Below are 15250 nucleotides of genomic sequence, written 5' to 3'. Positions count from 1 at the left end.
TTTCAGCTACAAGAGTGGAACTGGTGCAAATGGCCAGTGTGTCTGGGATGGATGGAAAGGGGAATGAAGTTGATGCTTGACAGTGTAGTTATCCTGTTTGATCTTTGTTAGGGAGAATTCTCTGTTAAGGCTAATTTCCAAAACCTAGTGAGTCCCCCAGCAGCTTTGCTGGATTTCTGGGGTTTATTTCTTTCTCCTGCTAAGAGTAAGACTCTTTTTCCCCCACTATTAGACATGATTTGAGATATCCTTTGACTTTGTAATGTGTTTTATGGGCTATGGGGTCTTTTACTCCATAGGGTTTCATGTGGTTTTTGGTAAGTGTGTTACACAGCACCCTCAGTGCAGTAACACAGTAGTGTCATAGTGACCCCCAAACATAGACTCCATACCCTGGGACTGACTACTGTCTCCCAGGGCATGTAAAGTCCCAGGGCACAATTGACTTTACTAGTCTTAAATTGGGAACAGAACCAGTACAAACCATCATATTGTGGAAGTACTGGTAGGGGTAATTAGATTGCCCCTGGGTCTGTTTTCGAGGGGGCACTGTGCAGTCCCCCCTCGTTGAGTTTCTGGCTGGTGGCAGTGGTTACCACGCAAAATATTCCTTAAGAATATTTACTATGGGATTTTCTCATTCATTTTAAACGCACCACTTTTTGGTGCAATGTTAAAGATCCCGCCAGGTTATTTATTTAATATGTATTCCCCGGTTGGGTCTTTTCGCCAGGACTCGGTTTTAAAATGGCATTTGTTTTTGCCTCTGTAACTCCAACTCAAGTCGAGCCCTTTGTTCCACTTTTTGGCGGGCTTCTACACAGAAGCCTCCAAAAGTGGTGCCACTCTGTCTGGGTCTACAGGATGTGCGGGAGGGGGGTTTAGGCACCCTGGACTGAGTTGCCTCGGCAACTCAAGTCGCACTCTTGTGTGATTGGCCCAGTGGTGACCTGCCCGGCTCACCACTTAGCATGTTTGAGTGACAACTAGGACTGATGAATGGGGGTTTTCTGCATAAAAGCAGGGCTTTGGGGACTGGGACTTCAGACGTCGCCACAGGACCAAAGAATCCGAAGAGAGAGAAGCTGAGCCGACCTGCAACGACGACACCACTGGTGGAGCCCTGCTGAACTGACTCACCACTTCTTCCAACGACAAAGGAGATCTTCATCCCGAAGAGTCTTCTTCCTTTGACTGGTGGGGATAACCAGTTTGGCCTCCCTTTCGCCTTCCTGGATCATCTCATGGCCGCCTTGCCTGTGCCAAGCAACCCGGCAACCGGGATACCACGTTTTACCACTACCGCGAATAAAAGGGTAGTACCTTTTAACCGGAGAACTCCGTGGCTGGTTTCTTCCCTGGCAGTGCAACAACCTTCAACTTTCCTCCACGAAGAGATCCTCTCTTCCTCTGGACGACGCCACGACTTGCACCCACTGCCAGGAACAACTGCCCCCACTGGAGGATTCTCTCCACTTTCAAGGTACTGTGTCCGCCTGGCCTCCCTCGCAATGGTCTGTGTGGGGTGTCTCGTAAATTTTCAATTTACCACTTGGGTTGGCCTTAGGCTGGCTAACTGGTGTCCTACTCTCTCTAAGAGGGAGCCGGGCCTCTGAACTTTTTGCTCACAAGTAGACTTTGACTTTCCTGCTTTGCTGAGTGCTTCTAAAGTATTGTGTTGTGTGCTTTTCTAATTTCTGCCTTTTGCCTCCCTTTTGAACTTGCTTACAATAATAGTGCTGGAGTGTTTCTAAGTGTGTCTTTAAATAAATAATTATGTACTTGATACCAAAGCTCTGGTCAGTGTTTGCTTGTGCTACTGTATTTTGGTACCTATCTTGTATACTCTATATACTGTCTAACTCTTCTTGAGAGAAGTCTGGCTGCTCAGCCACAGCTACCAGGTAAATCTGGGTGGTACAGACTGCTACCAAATTGGGTTTACTGCCAACACCTGTAGTCTTAAGCCTTTTGCAGTGGTCCCTAAGGGAACTGCACAGGTTTCTGCCTAACAATCTTTTCCTGGAAAGCAACAATGAGGTCTGAGGCTAGAGTAGGAGATGAGGCAGTGGAGGTTGGAATTGGTCTTGAAAAGATTAAAGTCCATAACCAGTAGAACAGATAGGAAACCGTAAAGACTGACAACTAAAGATATTTCTAACAGTGCTATATATGCTGATATTACCCAGGCCAGTTAAAAGATACTAAAAATGGATGAAAATGAATAAAGCCCAAGACCATATTGGCTGTACCTGACAAATCTTAAAAATATGCTCAAGAACATGCCCAAGAGAACTGCTAAAACCACGGATAAACGTTTTAAATCAATGATGAAAGCTAACATTACTATCATCCAAAAAATTGTTAGTACCTGCCTCATATAGGCCAAAAGAATCCAGGAGACAATAATGGCAGGTTGTGTAGACCATACAACTCAGGCCTGCTAGACCCAGCTGACAAAGTCTACCGAAGCAAGGGTCTTTAACAAGGGCTAAAGAAGGGGACTGAGCAGTACTGCCCCATAATCCCAATATCACCATTAGCACCCTGGACACAGGGACAGAAAGCAATCAAACACTAAAGAAAAAAGATGTTGAGCTGCCATTTCCCCGGGCACAGAGAACAGAGGCAGAGGGGGATGTGTGAGGTCAAGGCAGTGTGCAAGTGCAGCAGAGACAAAGAGAAAAACACATTCTGTATCAAGCCCTGCCCCCAAGCAGACCCCACCTACCAAAGAAAAGGTGGACTAAACTGATTAGTGGATTTGAGAATAATAGAAAGGAGAGGATCAGACATTGAAGCAGCATGAAAACATGATGGTTGTTGGTAAGTTGTGTAAAGCTGGGAACATGGTGATTTATTGTTGGATTTAGCCCACATTTAGCATGCCGAGACATAAGTGCTTCCGAGCCTGGTAACCAATATTTTTGTAAACATTCTTGCAACAAGGGTGGAGTACGTTCTCCAGTTTCTCACAGAACATGGCCAATCGAGATACACCGAAAACTGTGAGTCTTTCGAACACATGAGAAATGCAATACATGGTTTGAGCAAAGGTAAGGCAAGCTTTGGAGGATCTTCCACTATTCGTGTGAAGATAGCACCAATATCAGCAAGATAAAAATTGAATATTGTTGAAGCTAGAACACATCCCTGTTTCAGGCCCCTGTAGGTTTTAATCGGGGAAGTTAAAGCACCTTCACGGGTCAATCTGACCTGGATTATTGTCTGAGTATGTAAAGCATGAATTAACGAAATCAAATATGGAGGGCAACCTGCCAGCTTCAGTTTCTGTAAAAGGATTTCATGCGAGACCGAGTCAAAGCGGCTCTTAAATCAATAAATGCTAGATAAAGTGGTTGTTGATTCATGGAGTGAACATTAAGTATGGTTGTCAAGGAAAAAAGGTTGATGGAAGTTCCTAAACCCTGTATGAACCCTGTCTGGCAAGGGTCGCGTTTAAGGTGTTTCAGCATCCATAAATTGAAGTCTTGTAGAACAAATCGGGCAAACAATTTACCAGGGGCGTCAAGAAGGGCAATCGGCCTGTAGTTTGAAGAATCAGACCGATCACCCTTCTTGAAAATCGGTACAATTATCGACTGGCACCAAGACTCAGGGATGGTATTAGTTTTGAGTATTTGGGTAAAGATACGATGTAATATCATAGCCCATTCAAGCAGATGCTGCTTAAAAGTGTAATTGGAGAGGCCATCAGGGCCAGGGGCTCTTGAAGAGCTGGATTTCTGGATGTAGAACAGTATGTCCTCCTCCAGTATTTCCATTTGATCAAAGAGTGTTGATGGTGGACTAAGAGGTGGTTGAAGCACTTCCGGCAAAGCATACAAGGTCTTATAATGTTCAATCCATACACTTTCCAACACACCGTTTATCTGCACCGGGACCTGTGAGTCGTGATTAGCAGGATTTAGCAAGGACCATATGGCAAAAAGGTTTTTAGACGTGATGGCAGATAGCATTGCTTCACCATCATGCTGCAGTTGAGTGATTCTATAACATTTCAACCAGTTCTTGTATCTGCATTAAAGGGTTTTTAATGTAGCAACCCTAATGGCAGGTGGTAAATGGGGAGCACAGCGTTTTTGCCAATTTACCCACTTCTTCTGATTTTGTATCTCTCGATCAAAAGCATGTTTATGAATGTTATGCGAATGTGAATTGACCCCGTCTTTAGTGCGAAATAAAGACAGGTGTGATGTGTAGGATTCATGGGGCAAATTCGTAATCCCATTATCAATAATGAGCTGCCCGAATTGGTCCACCGATTTATGCATCCAGCGTAATCTTGTTTGTGCATTGTTTGCCACAAAAGGAATGTTATAGGTAGCTTCCCTGCAGGAAGAGATAATAGAGAAGGGCTTCCACAGGACAGACAAGAGTTCATGATCACTGGAGTTATGTTTGATTATTTCAAAATTCAAGATTTCTGAAAAGGTGCATGCATTGACCAGTACAAAGTCTATAGTTGCGGTTGTGGAGCCTCTATGCCAGGTGTGGTGAGGGAGAATATCACCATCACAAGCACCATTCAACATAATGAGGTTGCGATACTTCATTATCGTTTCCCATTTGGAGTAAGCTTGTGAGGATTTGCTTTTAGAACTAGACAAACAATCTATATTAAAGTCACCAGCTACACATAAATTGGTGATTTGTGCATCTTGCATGATGATATCAAGAAGAGTTTCTAGTACAGAAAAAAAGATTGAATCTATTATTGCAGCAGGATTCCGATAAAGATTTATAAAAGCAATGACTCCCCCTAAGAAAGTAATTCTGACCAATTGTAGATAATGGTTTGGCGTAAACCAGGTACTGATTTGAAAACCGATTCCACATTTCACAGCAATCATTAAGCCTGATAAAGGGCAGCCCATCACTCCAGGTTTGGCTGGGTTCAAAATAACATCATACCCACTCCATACAGGCCTCTGTATCAACCATGTTTCTTGAAAAGCAATTATCGTATGACTCAATAAGGTAGCATCCATTGCAGTCATCAAATGGGAATACCCACATGTATTCCAACTACTGATTTGATATTGAGTGGGGTGTGATTGCAATGGTGGTTATTTCTGATGATGCCAAGCTTGCAAATTAGTTTCATGCCTTAGAGTGGCCTAGGAATGGCCTTGTGAATGCAAGAAAGGTTTGGAAGAGGAATACAACCTCAACTTTTTTGTCATTAGAGTAGTGAAGGCTGGGGCCATACTGGACAGTTGTTTTAGATCAATTGGATCAAGAGCCAAAAGGAAGCCCATCGCAAAGAGCTTCATTTTAGCTTGCCATAAGGTGTTACGAATCAATGCAGAAGCTACCCAGATCCGAACCACAGACCAATCTTGGTCATCTAAATATTCAACCTGTAGTATGTCTTGTGTGGAAATACCACTTAACGAATGAACTTAATTCAATATCGCTAATACACTCAATCTTGATGGAAACGGGGCAGCTCGACATTCAAGAATGAAGCGATGATGTTTATTAAAAGATAAAGCATGTCTGGATTTAGATGGGGCGCATGCGTCATTTAAGCATTCATTCTTGTTGTTCTTTTCAGTGTTATCTGTTGGATGGAAGTTGTTACTGTCTCTACATGGGGCCATTGATCAGAAATCAGAGGATTTTGGGCAAGGGGCTGATAACCTTATAGCAGATGGTGCGCAAGGTTGATTCGCTGAGGATTTCAATTTTAGGAATTCTTCCATTGAATATCTAATCTCAGCTCGAACATCGGCCAATATGGCCTCAGTTTGAGACAGTGTGACTACAGGAGTTTTGATAGAAAGTTCCAATGGTTGTGAGACAGAGGGTTTGGAACATGCAGTTGATGGCATTACAGCTGGCATGACAACAGGCGGAAGCGTCGGCTGATTTATTAGTGATTTAAGTTATAGATATTCATCCATTGATTTCTTGATCTGTGGCCGTACGTCAGCTAATTTAGTGTCGGTTTGTGACGGGGTAACTTCAGATCCTGTTTTAGGGATCACTACCACAGATTTTTCTTGCAAAGCTGACTTAGAAGAAGGTAACATGTTCAGAGTAGGTGAGGTGTCAGGTGTCAAGTCAGTAATTAAAACGGTTTGGACTGGGAGAGAGTCTGAATCTGATGATTCTTCAGTTTGAGTTGTGATAGCTTGTAGTCAATCATTTAGGGGTTCATGGTCTTCAGTGCGGGGACCGAATTTTATAGAATTACATCTTGTTAATTTCAGGGGCTTTTTCCATTTTGTTTTACTCACTTTGTTTATTTTGCAATTGGACATTTGAATGTGTCGTATTCGTTTGGTGCATTGTTTAGTATTCGTACTTAGGTTGGGTTGATTTTTTGTGGTAGAGAGGAAAATTGTGGAATCAGCATGTGAGTGAGCATTGAATATGTTAAACATTACCGGTGCAACTTCAGCAGTTATGGGTTTAACTACAGGAGTGGAAAGGTTATTATCAGTTCCCAAGAATGGAACCTCCAGTATGGGCACTTCTACTGCTTCGACAGAGCGAATAACTTCCGGAAATGACGGTAGAGATGAGATGTTAGATGCTAACCGTCGTGTATCCACAAGCGTTTGATCTGGATTCATAAGAAAGCAACTAGAATCTACTTCAAATGGGGCAAGGGGACAATCGTCTGTTTGGGTACTTCGTGGTGTTGTCCTTTTATTAAGGGAGGACACAAGTATATGTAACTGCGCTGATTGCTGTTGTGTTCTAATGTCCAGAGTTTCAAACAATTTGAGCATAAAATTAACTGAGGAATTAATTGCCGCAAGAGCAACTTCTGTTAGCGTGTTTGTGGAAACCGGAGCAGCCACAGCAAGTGAGGGAAAAGTAGGAATGTTTGATGGTCTTCGCGGAGTGGGATGTAGAAATGAGGCTGACAGAACAATGGAATTATCATGTTCTGGGTCAAATAAACTAGGTGAATGATATAGACTATCATTGTGGATCTTTGAGGTTTCAGAATTTACAGGAGACGTGCACACTGAGTCCACGTGGTGCGATTTATTTAATGAAGAATCGGGAAGAGACACAACAATTGGGGCAATAGTGTCGTTTGCATGGAGGTTCTGTATATGAGTAGGTGTATTACCCCTAGATTGAGTAGATTGAACATTAGTGCCCTCGTCAGAGATAACAATTGATGGTGATCCATGACCAATGTCGTTTGTCTCTACAGAGAGTTCAATGGGCTTAAATAATTCAAGAGCCGGAGGATCAGAATTTTTTACAATCTGAGAGTCAGTGATTGAATTATTCAAAACATTTATAGGAAGACAAGTTAAATCTATACATGGGATTGCTGTGGTATCAGGTGCCTGAGGCTCACATTCAATGTCATGAGCAGAGTCCTGGCATTTTGCATAGAAGTCGCGGATATCAGCGGAAGCCATTTTCTTCCCAGGAACAAGCATGGGATGACCACTTAATTTGCGTTTAAGAACAATCGTGGGTGAGGGTTTGGGCATTGAAGGTTTTAGTTGAAGGGAGGCACTTGATACTGCTATAATAGCCGGCATCCCTGTTTTGAGTGTGTACATCCAAATTTATGAGTTTGAATACGACAAAAATGGAAAATAAATCAAAAGTAAAGTGGAGTGCCACAGCCGCATGCTGACACGCTTAACAGCGTAACAGCAAACTTACTGAAGCGACTTTGTGAAGCGCGCGCTCGAGAAGCGCAGCGTTCACGTTGTTGTAGAGAATGCTGGGAAAATGGGTGGAGTTAACTCTGTTAGAACTCCTGATGAAACACAAAACACAAAAGCACAAAACAGCTAGTTAGCCACAGCTGATTTCAGAGTCCATTCACCATATAGCAGCTGGTGGGATATTTTCGTACCAAACTCCAGGGAGCAGCGTTCTTGATAGCGTTTCCAGCAGCGTAACAGCAGACTTACTGAAGCGACTTCGTGAAGCCCGCGCTCGAGAAGCGCAGCGTTCACGTTGTTGTAGAGAATGCTGGGAAAATGGGTGGAGTTAACTCTGTTAGAACTCCTGATGAAACACAAAACAAAAGCACAAAACAGCTAGTTAGCCACAGCTGATTTCAGAGTCCATTTGCCATATAGCAGCTGGTGGGATAGTTCATACCAAAGTCCAGGGAGCAGCGTTCTTGATAGCGTTTCCAGCAGCGTAACAGCAGACTTACTGAAGCGACTTTGTGAAGCGCGCGCGAGAAGCGCAGCGTTCACGTTGTAGAGAATGCTGGGAAAATGGGTGGAGTTAACTCTGTTAGAACTTCAAAGTCCAGGGAGCAGAGTTCTTGATAGTGTTTCCAGCAGCGTAACAGCAGACTTACTGAAGCGACTTTGTGAAGCGCACGCTCGAGAAGCGCAGTGTTCACGTTGTTGTAGAGAATATTGGGAAAATGGATGGAGTTAACTCTGTTAGAACTCCTGATGAAACACAAAACACAAAAGCACAAAACAGCTAGTTAGCCACAGCTGATTTCAGAGTCCATTCGCCATATAGCAGCTGGTGGGATATTTTTGTACCAAAGTCCAGGGAGCAGCGTCCTTGATAGCGTTTCCAGCAGCGTAACAGCAGACTTACTGAAGCGAAGCATGTATAATTGAGCATACTAGTGTTGTATCACCAGCAGAATTTGGTCAGCAGAAGTGTGCAGCACCCGACTTCACCTTCAAGTGCAACATGTCTGTGTCTGCCTTCTCTTCACTCACTATCCATGCCAGGGCAAGACTCATCCTATTTATTTCACTGTACCTGCGAGCTAACATCGGGATATATATACAATGGACTTCCTTATTTGCTGGCAGTCTACATTGCTCCAACTTGTCTTTCAGTGGTTCCCAAAAGGGCCCTATTCGATGAGCTATCCAACTAGAGTTCCAGAGCCTTTATCTATCGTTCCAGGCTTGTCATTTTATGACACACCGTCCACAGCACCCCCATTTTGGCACCGATACATATCCCTCCGACATGCAACTTAAAAGCCTCCCATATTGACACAATCTGTGGCATAGAGTTTATATTAACGTCAAAGAATGTATAAATTGCTGAGTCCAACTCACTCTTTACAGCTATATCCAATAAGGCACGTGGCTTGAATTGCCACAGGACCTTCTACTCATCACGACTTCAAACTCTAGTGTCCAACACACTGGGGAGTGATTCTGACACAGTTCTAAGTAACATGGTGCAGGATAGAGTACTCTGTATTAATGCACGGCTGGCCACTGAGGAGTAGAACGAAAAGTCTGATGCATCTCTATTAAGAGTTTGCAACACTTCTTGAATATTAAAGAAACACATAGCCACACGGAACACGTGTCGCGTGTGTCGACGATCTAGACCTAGTATTTGATCTGTCTTTATTAACATCAATTATAGTGTTGAAGTTTTCTGTCCACAGTAATTGTGTGTCTATGAACGTCAAGGATTTATCCGCCAGAGATGAGAAAAATTATAGGATCATCAATATTAGGGCCATAGATATTAAGAAATGTTATCCCTGCTCCATATAGGGTACCACATAAAATAAAGGCAATATTGTTATATGATATATGATATGGCATTTATAACGCGCCTATACACAAGTGTTTCATATTGATGAAGTTCACTAGGGTAGCTTGTCGCTGCTGCCCAGTGCACTTGGACATTTAAACCCTAGCGAGGAAGGGGTTAGGTTCTGGTGGGTGGAGACACATGGTGATATCTTTTGGTGAGTAGCATTAGTAGCAACTATTTTGTAGGTTAATGCAGATTAGATGCTCTGGCCTTTGGCCCAATCAGGCTCCAACAGGTGAAGTTATTGTATTTGTCCATCCTTTGGTGAGGGTTCCGGCAATGGGATGCCTAAGCAAGACTGGTGAAATAGGCAATGAACGGAGCAGCTGATTGGCAGAGCCTGATCACATGACTAGCAGCCTACCCAATACTGTCTGCCTAGAGCTGGCCTAGAGCCCTTATGGAAGGTGTATAAACTGATGATGGGTGGAGCAGCTGAGTGGCACGGACGGGTCATGTGACCAGCAGCCTAACTCTTATCTCACAAACGAGCATGACCCAGTTAGTCAATCCACTGATCCTGTACATAAGAATGATGCATGCATGGTTAGTTCATATTGCATCTGCGTATCCCAATGCAGCTGATATCATCAGTATATGTCACTGTAAAACACAAGTTTAGCTCTCTATTAGAGCTTCTTGTGGGGACCTTATTGTCAATCAGCTTTTTGTAATTTTCTTGTCAAGTGGTTTTACGTACAAATGGCTTAAACATGCTCACAACCCAGTGGACGACTGACTTCCCATGCTGACCCACCATATAATTTTACAAGTTATATTAAGCATTTTCACAACATTTGCAGCCAAAGAAGCAGTTTTATTATTTTATGGGGAACAAGTACACGCTTACATTTTTCATTAATTCTGCTAACCTGAATGCTAAAGGTGCTTGATGGAGAGCAAGCGCCTGCAGAACTAGAGATCTGCTTTCCTTTTTTAAAGACACCTTAGTCCATAAGTAATCATTTGTGTCTATTTGTAAAAAGGTAGAAAAAGGGTGCAGGGGAAGCCTTCTTTTTTGTTAAAGGGGGGCTTGACTCAAAAGGCGTTTTAGCATAAGGAGAAGGAATGGAGTCAGCAGCCACCCCAGATCAAACTGACTGTTATACCATACTACTAAAATCTAATGGTAGTATTTGGAACAAATACGATACACTTATACTACTAACCCTCACTCAATTCAACTGTGATGTTCACAACAGTTTTTTATTTGTTTTCACCTTCCATCATAAGCCGAATGAGGCTCATACGTGACAGTTCTAATTTGTTTTTCTTCGTGTTTTTTTCTTTTTGTGAACTAACTTTTAACATAGATGTGCCCAAACCCATGAATAAATTGAATCTGTTTTTCTAAACCTAAAACTATTGCATAACCCTAATTAGCTAGTGCTTCAACACTAGCTTCCTGCCTGTCTTGACCTACCTATCCTACACGGTTGATCTGGGGTAGCTGCTGACTCCATTCCTTCTCCTTATTTGTAACAAGGGCCAGGTGGGTGTTTAAAGAGAAGGCAATCGATGGGTACAGCTTACTATGGGTGACAAGCATACCAGTAGGACTAGTTTTCTACACCTACTGATAAAGCCCCAGAAGGATCCTGATGTGTTGGATGACTGCACATGAATTAAAAACATTCCATATCTGGCAAAAAATAATGAAATATGTTTGTAATCGAGCTATACAACTTTGCTGAAAACAACTGCTGGCTTCATTCCAGACAGGCTAGATTGCACCCTAAGCAAGGGACTGAGGCAGTGGTAGCATCAGTTCAGGATGACTTAAGTTCTCAGGGTGGTGGTAGAGGTAGCAGGGCCTGGTCTAAAATGAGACCGATCCTAGTAAATATGATCCAAAGAAATGTGTATGCAAAATGAGATCTTAACCTGGCTTGGACGTTTTCGAACCGAGAGAGAGAAGTCTTTCATCACTTCACTTTTCAGATCTGCTTTCAGATGCAACAAGTGTGGGGTTCCACGGGGATCAGATTCCTTTCTTAGCTTTTAGCCATCAAGTGCCATCAGGAAGGTGCTGGTCTAGTACAAAATTGAACATGGTTACAGTGTGTCCCAGCCTGTCTATTGAGAAAACCTCTGAACCTTTAGAGCAGGGTGTCACGCCAGCTGCTTCTCGGTGGCAGGAACAAATTGCCCAAGTACTTCCTTCTTTACATTGCTTGCCAGTGCAAAAGAGAAATGATTCTTGGACCCTATGCATGGCACATCTTGGTTCTTTGGCTGTGTTTCACCTACATGTGGGCAAAGTTTATGAATTATGTCCCTATGCGCCCATTTTTGTCCGCCCATTTTTGTCCTCCTCAAAGAAAGTTTTGCACATCCCGTTTTTCTTGAAAAGTACAGAAGGGTGACGTTTTTGCTGTTTTCGCAGCTGGGCTTTGGAACACGTGGCCACTTCCCTTTCATCAACTGGCACATAAACTGAGTGTTAGGAAGGCCCTCAAGACCCTTCTGTTTAATAGCTATGCCTTTTCTATTTCTGTTTTGCTGATGATGCTGGCATTTATATGTGGAGATGTGTTAGCTCCAGGAAGCCAAACATGGAAGCTGCTTGTACTTTCCTAGAGGACCTTAACATAACAATACGACAACAGCAAACAAATTAATATTATAATCACCCAAAAAATCCATGTAAGGAAAATACACATCAAATATTGACAAGTGATTAGGTGAAACCATCCTGAAACAGAGGATGGCAACTTAGAGTATACAGAAAACTATAAACCATATGAGACTCAGTAACAGTGCTTATGTAAAAGACAAATGGTGGGTTTCAGCTGTAAGAGTCAAAAGTGAATTGATACAGAGGAAAGGCAGAGGGAAGATCTTAATTATACATTCTTCTGGATTGTGCGTGCACGAATTGGACATTTGTGTTTCATAATGAATTTCGAGCGTGCCACATTCTGCGATTTTCTATGAGAATAGCATGCGATTGAATTACAGGCTTGTTTCTTTCCCTTTTAGGGACTTGTGGTACCTAAGTAATGCGTGAATTGCATATCTACCTTCCAATATAAAATTCAAAAATGCAACCTTGAAACTGAGCAATAGTATGCCTCTTTAACTCACAGGAATCCTGCAGCATATGTATTGGAAAGATGGTTGGTGCCTCTAGACCAGGCGGTCCCAACTCCCCCAAGCCACATCTTCTTCCCAGGTGTGTATGTGTTCACCACCTGTTCACAGAAGAAAAGGACTTCTGTTAATGATTCTTTCCTTAATTTACGTTGGACAGTGACTTTGTGGACGCAAAATGAGGGTTTAGTAGCATCATATCAACTTTTTGGAAGGAATAGTGTGGCTGATTGATGGAACCACTAGTTCAGCAGCCAATGCAGCAAACAAGCCCTAATTACTAGAAAAGCAACATGTAACATATTTCTGAATCCAGAAACCACTGTTGATATTATTTGAGTTCCAAATAAGTACATTGTACAAGATGAAAATATTTGAATGGTGTCTTTTTCTCGCCAATCTTTTCACTATCAGAATGTCTGGGGCACAGTTTCCCAATCGTGCCCAAAGAACTGAATAATTATTGCCTTAGTTCCACACCACAGGAGCCTGATAAAGGAATGCTGCATACAGATGTGACACAGTGTGGCAGGAAGCCATCAAAAGGAGGAGCGGGTAAGGAATGGGTAGGTCAGGTGAAGCAGCGTGATGCGAAAGCTGCGCAGGTAGCGGGCAAGGAAGGGAGAAGTGCTGGCAGTTAGGGAGGAATAGGAAGGTTGAGTGGATGGTAGCATAAAGTGGGAGCCAGGGGGAAACAACACGACTCAAGAAGTGAGAGAGGTGGAGGCATGGGAAGTTGGTGTGGGGTGTCAAAGAGTGTACCGGGATTTCTCCCTTATTAAGCGCAGAAAGATTAGCCACATGGCTCAGGGGAGAGAGGATTTTGGAAAGGGAACATGCAGCATGCAGGCACTTGAAAGTCAGGCACGTATAGTGAGTTGGCAAGAGCAGGCACAATTGAGAGCACAGCAGGGAGCAGAATCCTTTAAGGTACCTGTTGGGAATAGGCACGTTAGTTGAAGCAAATGCCTACAGCTAGAAACATTATTAGAACATTTGTGTGAATGAGAACCAGTCTAACAGCAAGGTATAATGATTGATGAAGATGCAGATGTCTTAGGAATTTTGGAGAATGGCGAAATATATGTGCGATACTAAGAAGGCAGCATGTTGAATGCTAAACAGAGCCATCTTAAAGGCTATTGTTTATTTGCAATGGAATTTGAAAAAAAACGTAGACAATATGATATGAAAACAAAGATTAATATTGGAATAAAAAGACTAGTGACCTACTTGGAACGTTAGATCTTCACATGAAGTGTTGTTTTCTTCATTGAGCACCACCAAGTTAATAATACTTTTCAGTGTAAGGAAAATAAACATTTAAATAAAAAGGCAACCACCCCAAGCACTCAGCATTGGACGTTATGGTGCTTCTCTTGCAACCACCTTAGTGTGAGATGTGCGACCAGCCATAATTGAACAAATAAGTGTTGAACCCTGAATTTGTATTTGTGTGATAACCAATATGGGAAAACCTCTGAATAAATTCATTCAATAAATGGGACGCTGCTTGCGTCCCGTTCTTTGATGAAAAATCTTTTTTTTTTACACAGCAGGTTACCGCTTTCGGAACCTGGAGTGCTAATAGCGTGAACACCCCGTTCCAAGGGCTGGAACAGGGGGTAACGTCCCGGTACCCTCGTTATAGGCCCTCACTTTTCTCTGGCCTGTAACTCGGGCTGCTGGGCCATTAACCTTGTTCCAGCCCTTGGAATGGGGTGTTAACACTATATTATGGTAGTATCAATCAAAAGGCGCAATGAGATAACTTTCAGATTTCATAGACATATCCTGCTTATGTTCATTTGCTTTCCTGGTTCATTCGCTTATAGGTTCAAAATGATAGAGTGTTGTGGTAGTTGGTGGAACACTGGTTTCTGGCAGTTCTGGGGGCGTGCTTTTGGTAGGGCGGCTTGCATCAATGGTGTGTTGTATTGCTTGTGTTTTTGTTCTTAGATTGGTTATGTTGTTGTCACATAGGGATTGTGATGGTACAAAGCATTTGTTGCACGAGGTAGGGTTTTTAATTTCCCTGATGATTTTGAATAATTCTTTTTGTGGCTTTGTTGCTGATTGTATTCTTCTAGTGTAATATTTTTTTTGTTTTTCTTTTCAGGACTTCTGATTTGTAAATTCAGATGTGTCGTCAGTATTTGTTTTTGTCCAACTGGTTTTAGTGATTTCCCCATTGTTTTTCGAGTTTGCATTTCTTTTGGTACATTCCATTCTTCTGAGAACCATCTTCCTGCATGTTTTTTTGGGGGTGGGTTTGAAGAGTTTTGCAAGTGCCAATTGGTCATGGGCATCTGTGATCCAGGTGTCAAGTTACGCTTCTGCTGAGTCCAGAGTCATTCTATTTAGCTCGTAGGTGTTTGGTTTAGTTGATTCCAGTAGCTCGGTTAGAGTTTCCAGGTTAAGACTCTGCCAGCATCTTTTGTTTGTTGCAGGGAGTTTTACGTTTGTGTGCATCGTGCGGTTTGGGATTTTGACGGTGAATGGGATCATGTGGTGATTGCTTCATATGATTGGTACCGGTGGAGCGGTGGTTGGGAGTCCATATCTGCAGAAGACTGAGTCTAAGGTGTGTCCAGCACTACGGGTG

The 15250-nt window shown here is 42.7% G+C and overlaps 1 protein-coding gene across 1 annotated transcript in view; it reads right to left on the bottom strand.

Annotated features, from left to right (window-relative positions):
• Positions 1 to 15250, bottom strand: part of HPSE2 (heparanase 2 (inactive)) — a 2768318-nt gene that overhangs the window by 837201 nt on the left and 1915867 nt on the right. The window contains exon 8 of the mRNA XM_069611539.1: positions 12640 to 12746. Within this exon, the coding sequence (XP_069467640.1) occupies positions 12640 to 12746 (107 nt within the window). The remainder of the gene's footprint in view (positions 1 to 12639; positions 12747 to 15250) is intronic.

Source organism: Ambystoma mexicanum, chromosome 8 (genome assembly GCF_040938575.1).
Source record: "Ambystoma mexicanum isolate Mex_15411 chromosome 8, UKY_AmexF1_1, whole genome shotgun sequence".
Taxonomy (NCBI): domain Eukaryota; kingdom Metazoa; phylum Chordata; class Amphibia; order Caudata; family Ambystomatidae; genus Ambystoma; species Ambystoma mexicanum.
The sequence above is the reverse complement of the archived record's forward strand: the minus strand, read 5'-3'. Positions and strand labels throughout refer to the sequence as shown.